Source organism: Saccopteryx bilineata, chromosome 12 (genome assembly GCF_036850765.1).
Source record: "Saccopteryx bilineata isolate mSacBil1 chromosome 12, mSacBil1_pri_phased_curated, whole genome shotgun sequence".
NCBI lineage: Eukaryota > Metazoa > Chordata > Mammalia > Chiroptera > Emballonuridae > Saccopteryx > Saccopteryx bilineata.
Genome location: NC_089501.1, coordinates 50,350,226 through 50,361,451, shown reverse-complemented (window position 1 = coordinate 50,361,451; position 11,226 = coordinate 50,350,226). Strand labels below are relative to the sequence as shown.

The 11,226-nt window shown below is 52.8% G+C and overlaps 1 protein-coding gene and 1 long non-coding RNA gene across 2 annotated transcripts; both read right to left on the bottom strand.

Moving 5' to 3' along the window:
* On the bottom strand, nt 1-8,442 carry LOC136316364 (E3 ubiquitin-protein ligase RNF213-like). Its single transcript, XM_066248388.1, has 6 exons — nt 8,358-8,442; nt 7,370-7,609; nt 6,472-6,548; nt 5,721-5,755; nt 770-855; nt 1-391 (listed from the first exon to the last, which is right to left on the bottom strand). The coding sequence occupies exons 2-6, from the start codon at nt 7,595-7,597 to the stop codon at nt 329-331; spliced, it is 489 nt and encodes a 162-aa protein (XP_066104485.1). The 5' UTR covers nt 7,598-7,609; nt 8,358-8,442; the 3' UTR covers nt 1-328.
* Nucleotides 8,443-9,591: 1,149 nt separating this feature from the next.
* Nucleotides 9,592-11,062, bottom strand: LOC136316369 (uncharacterized). Its single transcript, XR_010727690.1, has 3 exons — nt 10,856-11,062; nt 10,448-10,637; nt 9,592-9,693 (listed from the first exon to the last, which is right to left on the bottom strand). It is a non-coding gene; the product is annotated as an uncharacterized lncRNA (long non-coding RNA).
* Between the last annotated feature and the right edge of the window lie 164 nt (nt 11,063-11,226).

Sequence of the window (11,226 nt, the reverse complement as noted above, 5' to 3'; positions counted from 1 at the left end):
GACAGATAGGGACAGACAGACAAAAAGGGAGAGAGATGAGACGAATCAGTTCTTTGTTGCAACTCTAGTTGTTCATTGATTGATTTCTCATATGTGCCTTGACCAGGGGGCTACAGCACACTGAGTGACCCCTTGCTCAAGCCAGCAACCTCGGGCTCAAGCCAGTGACCATGGGGTCATGTGTCTGATCCCACACTCAAGCCAGCGAACTTGTGCTCAAGCCGGATGAACCCATGCTCAAGCTGGCAATCTCGGGATTTTGAACCTGGGTTCTTCATGTCCCAGTCCGATGCTCTATTCACTGCACCACCGCCTGGTCAGGTGAAGTTCATATTTCTGATAATCCGTAGAAGATCCAAGTCACATCTTCTTCCCAGAAGAATCTCTTCTGCTGTCTAAATCAGGGGGCACTTGAGTGAGGACTGCACTGTGGAAGTCCAGGCCCTGAGTCCCTGCTATGACTTACGAATTCATCCTCTATGAGCTAGGAATCCACCCCCCTCTAATGCCAACCACCAGGATGACTTGGACTTCAGCAGTCTCCTTTTTGGGAAGGGTGGAGGGGACGGGGCAGATAAGGGTGTTAAGGAAACAAAAAGCCACAACCAAGCCCTCAAAAACTGCCTACCTTCTTTCCTCCCTCCCTCATACTTCCTGAGCAGCATCTGAGCCAAGTGCCCTGTTGGTGGTCTCCCTGGCCAGCTCAAGGGCACAGCAACAATGAAGACAAATGGCAAGGGTGAGGATGGAGGAGAGTTTGTAAGCTTACGTGCCTGGAAGACATTGCCAAGGAGGCCGTCTGCCCCTGTGTGATTTCTGTGCTTCTCAATTCAGGCCGAGGTAGGGGACCATCTGCTAAAGTGGGCAAGAGAAAACATTTTCGCTGTGTGGAAAATTGGCTTCCAAGGGGAGGCCACGTGCTCAGTGCAGAACTAGCCTGCAGAGGGGCTGCTGGAGGCACAGTGCAGGGCTGGGGGAGTCATGAGAGCGGCAGAGACATCCCTGCACTCCCCACCCACCCTTGCCAGGCTCCAGTCCCAGACTGCCCAGTGTCTCCAATTCATCAAACCCCTTCCTAAAATTTAGGGGCCTTTGCATGAAGGTTGCACTGACCCCCCCCCCTTTAACAGCTTTATTTTATTTTTTAAAACTTTATTTATTGAATTCAGTGGAAGAGGGAGAGAGAGACAGAGAGAGGGAGAGGAACATCGATCTATTCCCATATGTGCCCTGATCAGGAATCGGACCAGCAACCTCTGCTCCAAGTCCCTGTGGAGGTGCTGCTGCAGAAACCCTCTCGGGTCCCTCACTGCGGGCTTGATGATGTGGCTCAGAGCCTGCGGCAGCCAGAGAATGATGTGTCACACAAGGTGGAGGAGACAGGGAGCTCAGTGGAAGGCAGGAGGGCTAAAAAACGAGTGAGCCAGCAGGTTTTGCCGGCGGGGGTGGGGGGGTGGGAGAGGAGGTGGAGAGATGGTCTCTGTCTTGTCAGCAGGAAAGGGGATGCCTGCTCTCACAGTCCCTTAACTTAGAGGAAGCCACATGCTCTTCTTCCTCCCACTGTAGGCCTCAGCCCCCCAACCCCCTGAGCCACAGCCCCGACATGGGAAGACTGACTCTGCATTAGCTTCCCTGTTCCAGGGTGGAAATGGAGCTGGCCATTTAAAATGGGGTTGACAAGAGCTGGTGAGTGCTTCCCCACACCATCAGATGTCCCAGCGGGGAGAGGCAGGGTACCTGTGTTCTATGTCAGCTTGTGGATTAGGTAGCCAAGACAACCTCAAAATCCTCAGGAGGGGCTAGGGCAGGGGTTGGGAAACTTTTTGGCTGAGAGAGCCGTGAACACATTTTAAAATGTAATTCCGTGAGAGCCATACAACGACCCGTGTACGTTACACATTATCGAATAAAAATTTGGTGTTGTCCCGGAGGATAGCTGTGATTGGCTCTAGCCACCCCCAATCATGAACATGAGCAGTAGGAAATTAATGGATTGTAATACATGAGGATGTTTTATATTTTTAGCATTATTATTTTCATCAAAGATTTGTCTGCGAGCCAGGTGCAGCCATCAAAAGAGCCACACCTGGCTCCCAACCCATAGGTTCCTGACCCCTGGGCTAGGACTTTTTAGACAGAAGGACACGCTGTGAGACACTGCAGGAGCAGCTCATGACCGTAGGAACTGAACAGAGAGAGGGGCAGCATGCCACAGTACCTGCTGGCTGTGCGCCACTCCCAAAAGCATGGCCAGGTGAGTGAGTAACCGGGCGAGAAGAAAAACTACGGGGACAGCTGTTGGTTAGAAACTTCCGGTTGGGAGCTGGAGGTCAGGCTTCCCAGCACATGGCCAGTCTGAGTTCCGTCTGGGTTTTCTCTGGGAAGAGCAAGAGACGTCAAGGTGAGGGCTGAGGTCATTTCTCCTGAGCTCTCAGGGCCCACACCAGCCCCTTAGGCCTGCAGACCAGGCTCATGTTATGGAAGAGAATGATGTTAAAAGTACTCTTTCTGCTAAAGCCAAGACCATGTTCCTAGAAGTCTTCGTCCTTCTAGAACCACCTTCCTGGCTGACCAAAAGCCCACAACCTTCTGAGGGAAAGTGGCTGAACGAGACGGCCATCACTCGGTGTCATCACGGGGCCGCACGTCAGGACGGACGTCTGAAGTCCCGTGGGGACAGGAGGTGGGCTCAGTAAGGAGAGCTGATGCTGACGTGGGGACATGTGACCACTGGTCTCCTTCTCCCAAATCAAAGACCAGTACCCACGGTCTGGCAAAGGACGTCCTACTGTACCCAGATGGCAGGTACTATATGATAGACATGTCCAGTTGCAAAAGTGTTATCCATTCTAGGACATTCTGATGGTTTGTGGAGCTAACAGGTTAGAATATTTGAAACTGTAACTGTACCAGGATAGCCAGCATGGACAATGACCACGCAGAGGCCCCACCTGCCACCCTAAGGCAGTGCTTACAACCGTCCTCACCTGGTGTACAGGTGCGGGACTGTGAGACCAGGTTTTACCTGGATCCCACAGCATTTGGGAAGACTATGTCTCCTTTACTTTCTTAACAAGAGGAAACTAGGGAGTTGACAAGTGAGATGGCATCTGCCCAGAGAGACAAGGTCCGGTTTTTGGTTTTGTAAACTTCAATGTCCTTCTGGGTTAGGTCACTGATATGTGCCAAGCATATTTCAACAGGAGCATGCCTCAGACAGTCCCTAGTGGGAGACGTGGCATAAACAAGTATTCACATTCATAAGGACTAAACACATTGTCTGTTTTGCTGGTAAGAAGCCAGTTGGCTTGGCCCTGGCCAGTTGGCTCAGTGGTAGAGTGTCGGCCTGGCGTGCGGAAGTCCCGGGTTTGATTCCCAGCCAGAGCACACAGGAGAGGCGCCCATCTGCTTCTCCACCCCTTCCCTTCTCCTTCCTCTCTGTCTCTCTCTTCCCCTCCCACAGCCGAGGCTCCATTGGAGCAAAAGATGGCCCGGGTGCTGGGGATGGCTCCTTGGCCTCTGCCCCAGGAGCTAGAGTGGCTCTGGTAGCGACAGAGTGACGACCCAGATGGGTAGAGCATCGCCCCCCGGTGGGCGTGCCTGGTGGATCCCGGTCGGGCGCATGCGGGAGTCTGTCTGACTGCCTCCCCGTTTCCAGTTTCAGAAAAATACAAAAAAAAAAAAAAAAAAGACGCCAGTTGGCCAATGACATGACAGACTGGGGTATGACTACAGGGACTGTGGCCTTGACACCTCCCAGCACATCATTGGTACACCGGTGCTACAGCAGTGACACCATGTTTAGTACCAGTTTCTCAGCCGGAACAGAGACAGCCCACAGCCCAGGGTGTGACCGGAGGACACAGCCATACGTACTGGACAACAGTGAGTCCTTGGGTGGGTCTGTGACCCTTCCCTCCAATGGGTGCGCCGCAGGCGATGCAGACGCTCTGCTCCACGGGCATGCCGCACTAGGACAGAGCCGACGGCCTCAGCCCCGGGACCCACACCAGTGCACACATGATGCAGACGGACCACGGGGCAGTGGCTGCCCCCAGGGGTGGTGCGTGTGTATCGATGGGTGGCGGGGGGGAGGGGGACAGGGCACATGTTCTGTGCCAATTATGTTGAACATGCGCAAATCTGGGTCTTTCTCCAACAGGAGAGACAACTGAAGTTTCCCTCCCAGACAGAATCATCACTGTGTGTCTAGCCAGTGTTCCATCCTGGGTTTTGTCTGCTCTCCACCCCCTACCATCACCATTTCGGGCGCTTTCTTTCCTGATACTGGGAGCGCCGCATTTCCTCAACTCCATTATGGACTTTTATTTTTAAAAAATAAATAAATGCCTGACCCGTGGTGGCAAAGAGGATAAAGCGTCAACCTGAAATGCTGAGGTCGCGGGTTCAAAACCCTGAGCTTGCCTGGTCAAGACACATATAGGAATTGATGCTTCCTGCTCCTCCCCCTTCCTCTTTCTCTCTCTCTAAAATGAATAATATCTTTTTTTAAATTTTTTTTATTTACAGAGACAGAGAGAGAGTCAGAGAGAGGGATAGACAGGGACAGACAGGAACGGAGAGAGATGAGAAGCATCAATCATTAGTTTTTCGTTGTGACACCTTAGTTGTTCATTGATTGCTTTCCCATACGTGCCTTGATGACCGTGAGGCTACAGCAGAGCGAGTAACCCCTTGCTCGAGCCAGCGACCTTGGGTCCAAGCTGGTGAGCTCTGCTCAAACCAGATGAGCCCGCGCTCAAACTGGTGACCTTGGGGTCTCGAACCTGGGTCCTCCTCATCCCAGTCCAACGCTCTATCCACTGTGCCACCACCTGGTCAAGCTAAAATGAGTTATCTTTAACTTTATTTTATTATCTTTAAAATAATGGAACCATATGGTCTAGTGCTTCCTCGTTCTGCAACACTGGACTCTGTGCTGGCAACTATGGCTCAGACTCTGGGACAGACTACAGACAGACAGGGCTGGCATAGTCTGGGGTGACCCTGGCTATCACCCTTCACGGATATGGAAGTCAGGAAACTTAGAGCGGAGGGTGCATATCAGTTAGTTCCCTCTGTGTCTCTCATTTAATTTATCGATTAACATTTGTTGCTTCCACAGCCCGCTGCTGAGCAGGCAGCTACCAACGACCCTAACAAGGGTATTGGGACTCAGGGGTGAGGAACATACAGGTCTTGCCCCCCAGCTTATGAGCTACGAGTCTTTTTCCTCTTCCTGGCTCTGCTCTCTGCCCTGTCTCTTTTCTCTGGGCTGGTCATCCAGCTTCTGACCCAGTCCCCACTTTGCCATCACAGAAAGACACGTGTCTGCAGGGGCCAGGAAAAGTGGCTAGCACTGGTTCCTAACCAGCAGCCATTCTGTCCCCCAGGGGACCCATGGCATCCCTGGGTGTCACACTGGGGAGAGGGGTGCTCCCAGCATCTGGTGAGGCCAGGGATACTACACACCCTGCAATGCACATAACAGCCCCAGTAAAGAGGTATGTGCAAAGTGTCGAGGCTGAGAGGCTGGCTGGGCACACGGAGCTCCATGTAGAGCTTTACTTGGAACACCGGGGACAGCCCTCAAACCAGTCTGTGTTCTCCTGGAGAGACAAGACCTCATTATCCTCCTCCTCCATGCTCTCCCACCCCTCCCAGCCCTGAAGGAACACTCGTTTTAAGCCCCCCAAACCCTGCTCCAAAACAAGACTCACCTCTCCTACACAGCACTGGTGACCATTGGGACACACTGTTGGGAGAGCAATGGGACATGCATTGGCTGGTGAGGTTTCACCTAATGACCCACGGTTCAAAGGGAAAGCTAACTCTTTCCGCACTGGCCTGACTACACTGGACGCAAGGCGGATGTGTCCCAAGTACGTACGGTAAAGTGTCTCTGAGTTGAAGTCTACAGAGCAGACAGAAACTAGATCCCAGGCCTATGCTGGGGTTACCGTGGAAGGCAAGGTAGATAGGATTTTATATACTTCTGTTTTCTCTGGGGTTTTTTGCCACGAGCATGTTTTAGAACAACTTTTAGAATAACTTTTGATTATTTACTCGGGCAAGAGCAAAATTTACATAAAGTCATGGGTGACATGGTTCTGTCTCCCAGTTTTATTTTTTCTAAAAAAATATCTTTAGATCAAAAAACCTGGTTGTGTTGTAACTGAGCCTCTGATGTAAGTGGTCCCCAGTGTCCTTCTCCCCAGACGCATAGTCCAGGGAAAAGGAGCAGGTCCTGCAGGTCCTTGCCCATGACCAGGAAGGACATGATGAAGGTCATCTACACTCTGCAGGCCGCTCCTGTCCCACCAAGCACCAATGGCAGGAGGGGCAGGGCACTCTGGGACCCTCAGGCACCAACCACATGAACTCCCACTCTAAGCCAACGGCTCCCGTGGCATCAGGAAACTTCAAAGCTCAGAGAACTGTGACTGTCTGAGACATCAATACTTACTATACCAGCGGACGTGTTCTAGACCCTGCCAGTTTGTGGCTTGAGCCTGCAAGTCCTCAGGCATCGTTGGGAGAGATGCTGTCTGAAAAACCAAGAAAGCAGAGCAATGATCAGGCAGGAGGTCCAGAGCAAGGATCAGGCAGGAGGTCCAGAGCAAGGATCAGGCAGGAGGTCCAGAGCAATGACCAGGCAGGAGGTCCAGAGCAAGGATCAGGCAGGAGGTCCAGAGCAAGGATCAGGCAGGAGGTCCAGAGCAATGACCAGGCAGGAGGTCCAGAGCAATGATCAGGCAGGAGGTCCAGAGCAAGGATCAGGCAGGAGGTCCAGAGCAAGGATCAGGCAGGAGGTCCAGAGCAAGGATCAGGCAGGAGGTCCAGAGCAAGGATCAGGCAGGAGGTCCAGAGCAATGATCAGGCAGGAGGTCCAGAGCAATGACCAGGCAGGAGGTCCAGAGCAATGATCAGGCAGGAGGTCCAGAGCAAGGATCAGGCAGGAGGTCCAGAGCAAGGATCAGGCAGGAGGTCCAGACCAATGATCAGGCAGGAGGTCCAGAGCAAGGATCAGGCAGGAGGTCCAGAGCAAGGATCAGGCAGGAGGTCCAGAGCAATGATCAGGCAGGAGGTCCAGAAAAATGACCAGGCAGGAGGTCCAGAGAAATGATCAGGCAGGAGGTCCAGAGCAAGGACACTGATGTCTCGTTTTCTTTCTTCTCAACCCCAAACACTGTGAAGAAAATGTCACAGCTCTCCATGAGACAACCAAGAGTGAGGCAAGACTGTCACAGTCACAGTGGACTTAGGATCAGGTGAGACAGAGGCAGATTCAAGAAAACAAGCACGTTCAGCAGGTCCCCCGGCAGGGGCTGGGTGTCTGCTGGTGACCAAGCAGAGCGTGCAGTCTTACTACCATGGTGGCCGGGGAGAAGGCCAAGTTCTTCAGGGGTTGAAGGACTCTGTTTTGTCCATAGAGGAGGACAGCTGCAGCATGAACGGCCATTTCTGTCACTGTGCCCTCAGGGCCACCGTCACCGGGATCCGTCCTCAGCAGTGGCAGTGTGTTGGCCACAAGAGATGTGGCAAAACCTCTCATGTCGGGGGAAAGGGTCTGGCTTTCTTCAATGCACTTGTTCATGGCCTCACGTTGCTGACAGGAGCACGTTTCCATGTTAAAGCACAAAAGAAGAAGGCACGCTGGATTCACTGGTTTGCTCTCAAGTCAGTCACACATCTTTTTGTTTTTACAGAGACAGAGAGTCAGAGAGGGGGATAGATAGGGACACACAGACAGGAATGCAGAGAGATGAGAAGTATCAATCATTAGTTTTTCGTTGCGACTCCTTAGTTGTTCATTGATTGCTTTCTCATATGTGCCTTGACCGCGGGCCTTCAGCAGACCGAGTAACCCCTTGCTTGAGCCAGCGACCCTGGGCTCAAGCTGGTGAGCCTTGCTCAAATAGATGAGCTCACGTTCAAGCTGGTGACCTCGTGGTCTCGAATCTGGGTCCTCTGCATCCCAGTCTGATGGTCTATCCACTGCGCCAACGCCTGATCAGGCGACATTAGATTTTACATTGTTTTTATTGACTGCTTTTAGAGAGAGAAAGAAACACTGATTTGTTGTTCCACTTTTTGGTTGATTCCTGCATGTGCCCTGACTGGGGGTCAAACCTGCAACCTTGGCAAATCAAGACAATACTGAAACCAACTGAGTTACCTGGCCACGGCCTTGACTTTAATTTCACCTATAATTCTAAAAGCTTTGGGTAAAACAGAAAGTAGTCCCTCCATATGAGAAAGGTGAAAACCCTTATCCTAGATTTAAAAATTATGGGTAGACGAGTACCCTCCGAATATTGAGACTATGGCCACAAGCCCTGGAGACAGATAGACACCTCTGGCTTGGGGTGCAGGCTGGCGTTGCAGGACTGGTGCAGAGCGGTGACCTCTCTGAAAAGCGCCAACAGTAGGTAGACCGCCTGTGGGTCTGGAGCTCCTGCAGGCCTGAGAGCAAGGACACCAAGAAAGACTTTGTAGCATATCCAGGTCCCGCCAAGGGCCAGAGCCCATGTGCTTCAGCCCCTACACCACGATAGGGTGAGGAGACTTTCCTAAGACCCTACAGTCCTGGACCCTGAGCCTCAAGGACTGCCTCCTGGCAACAGACAGCTCCAAGGCTGCAGAGTTCACAAAGATTTCTACTAGACTCAGAGCACATGCAGTAGAAGTCTCATGACGGCATAACAGACGCCACCATCTATGCTCTGACCACTTCCTGGTCCTGGAAACATGTCCTGGCACAGTGCCAGGGGAAATGGGGTCTCCAAAAAGCAGCAGCACCAGAACACTTGAAAGATCAGACTCTATTCATTTTTTATTATTATTCAGTGAGATGAGGGGAGGTAGACAGACAGATCCCCACATGCACCCCTACAGGGATCTACCCAGCAACCCCCATTTGGGGGCCGGTGCTGGAATCAACCAAGCTATCCTCAGCGTCTGCGGCTGATGCTTAAACCAACAAAGCTACCCTCAGAATCTGGGGCAGACGCTCGAACCAACAGAGCCACTGGCTGCGGGAGGGGCAGAGGGGAAGACGGAGGGGGGGTGTGGGGGAGAAGCAGATGGTCACTTCTCCTGTGTGCCCTGACTGGGAATTGAACCCAGGGTGTCCATATACCGGGCCAACGCTCTATCCACGGAGCAAAACAGCCAGGGCCAAAAGATAGATTCTAAACACCCTGCATCCATCTCTCTTTAACACCGAGAACTGCATGCACGCATAATAGGCACATGCTGGACAGTGAACACCCGTGAGTACCCACACTGCTGGTTGTGCCCACATGCGTCCCATCAGAGCAATCTTGTAGGAAGTGATCTCAGCAGGGTCTCAGAGAAAGTAACTGACAGACACAACATAGAGGACCTGCTGTCACTAATGGCCTTGGCAGGTCAGCGAGACCAAGCAAACCTGTCCACCCAGCTCTTCTATTATTGCTTGCCAGTGGGGGCCAGGGAACTGTGGCTTCCAAGGCGCTGTCACCCTCTGGGACACTCCACTGCATCGTGGGATATAACAAAGGAAAGAGGCAGGTTCTGAGAGGCCTTGACCCATCCTACCTCCAGAGCCAGGGGTTTGCATTCCAGAATGACTTTGCCCACAGCGTCACGGACAGCCTCGTCCTCCTCTCCATGCACCAGGTAGCGATCCATCTGGCCTGGAGAGTCCTTCTGCAAGCCCAGGAACACAGAGTTAATCATGGCGGGACGGTGGGGGTAACGTGTAGCAGGTAACTGCAGAAGGAAAAGAAGCTGGCGATCACTGGAGGTTCAAAGGTGCTAAGCCGGGACTCCAGGCTGGCTCATGGCAGGGAAGTGCAGTGCTGTGTGGGACACTCCTCCAGGCTCCCTGCAGCCGGAGGGGTGGACAGAGCAGGGAAGGAGGAGGCGATGCCAACCTTGTCTCCACTCAGCAGTATCAGAGGCCAGGTGACTTCACTCACTCTATGCACCAATTGGTAGTTAACCCCCCCCCCCCAAAAAAAATGTCAGCGTTTTTAGTGCCACTATGAACAACGCAATTTGTTTATTTCTGAGCATGAGGAAAGGACTGTTGCACCCTGGTCCTCCCCATCCCCGCTGCTGGGGTAGAAAGGCCTTGTCCTACAAGCCCAGTGACTTTTACTTTGCTGGAAGCAAAAGCCACAGACCCATTTTTTTACTGCTCCCGTGTCCAGCGGGATCTGAAGTGATGCCGCATAAGGACTACAGGAGGACAGCGGAGCAGAGGCCGGTGCAGCACACCTCTCCCTCAGGCAAGCTGGGAAAGGCCATCACTGGTGGAGCTGACTGACTTGGGACACAAAGGCCCAGACCAGACGCCAGCCTTCCCAAGTGGGCAGGAGGAAGTTGGGGACACCTGCTCCTGGGAGGGGGGGTGTGCCCAGAGGTGACAATACCCAGGGGTGTTGGGACTGCTCCTCACCTGCTGTGCAGTGACTTCCTTGGGAAACACCCACTGGGCCGGATGTCTGGGCCGGGACAGAGACTGTACAAACTCTTCCCCTGAAGGCTCGTGAGCTTCCTCACCAGGGACACCCGGTACCCGTCATTCTGGACCCGGGCGCAGAAGTGCTTGACCTGTTGCAGGAACTGCTGCTTCTCCTTGGCCATCTCTGCAGAGACCAAGGATAAAGTGGTCAGTGCCGGGGACAGTGTTGTCATTCAGAGTCTGGGACAGACACGAAGCTAGTAAAATAGGAGCTTGGAGTAAAACACCAACTTGAGGGAAATGGGGCCAGTGTTACTCTGAGGACCAGTCTCCCACACTTCCCGGATTTCTCTGTAAGGGGGGTCTGAGCCGAGGAGAAGAAAGTGCAGAGGAAGAACTTGCCCGAGCCTGGCCGGAGCTCTGGAGGACCTCGGAAGCCCTGTCTAGGCAGACGCGGATCCGGGCCATCTCCTGCAGGTATTCCACGGAAGCCTCACCGGCAGGTTCTCTGTGATGCCTCCTGACAGACATGCGGGAGTAACTGACCATCCTTCCGGAGGAGTCTCAGGTCATCACCGGTGGGGAAAGAACTATTCTTCTCGTGGATGGAATCCTGGCAAAGCCTATAATCTTAACCACTCTGACACAGAGATTTATTTAGATTTCTGTTACCCACTACAGAATAAAGTCCGAAGCTGTCATTCCAGGTCCTCTGATGTTCTTTCCCATCAGCTAACATCCTTTCCAGCTGCATAAACCCTACTTTGCTAACT

What these genes read in the sequence shown, in the direction of transcription:
- LOC136316364 (XM_066248388.1), bottom strand. Translation starts at nt 7,597, where the DNA reads ATGAACAAGTGCATTGAAGAAAGCCAGACCCTTTCCCCCGACATGAGA. An exon ending in ACCAGTGCTGTGTAGGAGAG is followed by an intron (nt 856 to 5,720) that starts GTGAGTCTTGTT and finishes TGCCCACTTTAG; the next exon opens with CAGATGGTCCCCTACCTCGG. An exon ending in TGGCAATGTCTTCCAGGCAC is followed by an intron (nt 392 to 769) that starts GTAAGCTTACAA and finishes TGATTTAGACAG; the next exon opens with CAGAAGAGATTCTTCTGGGA.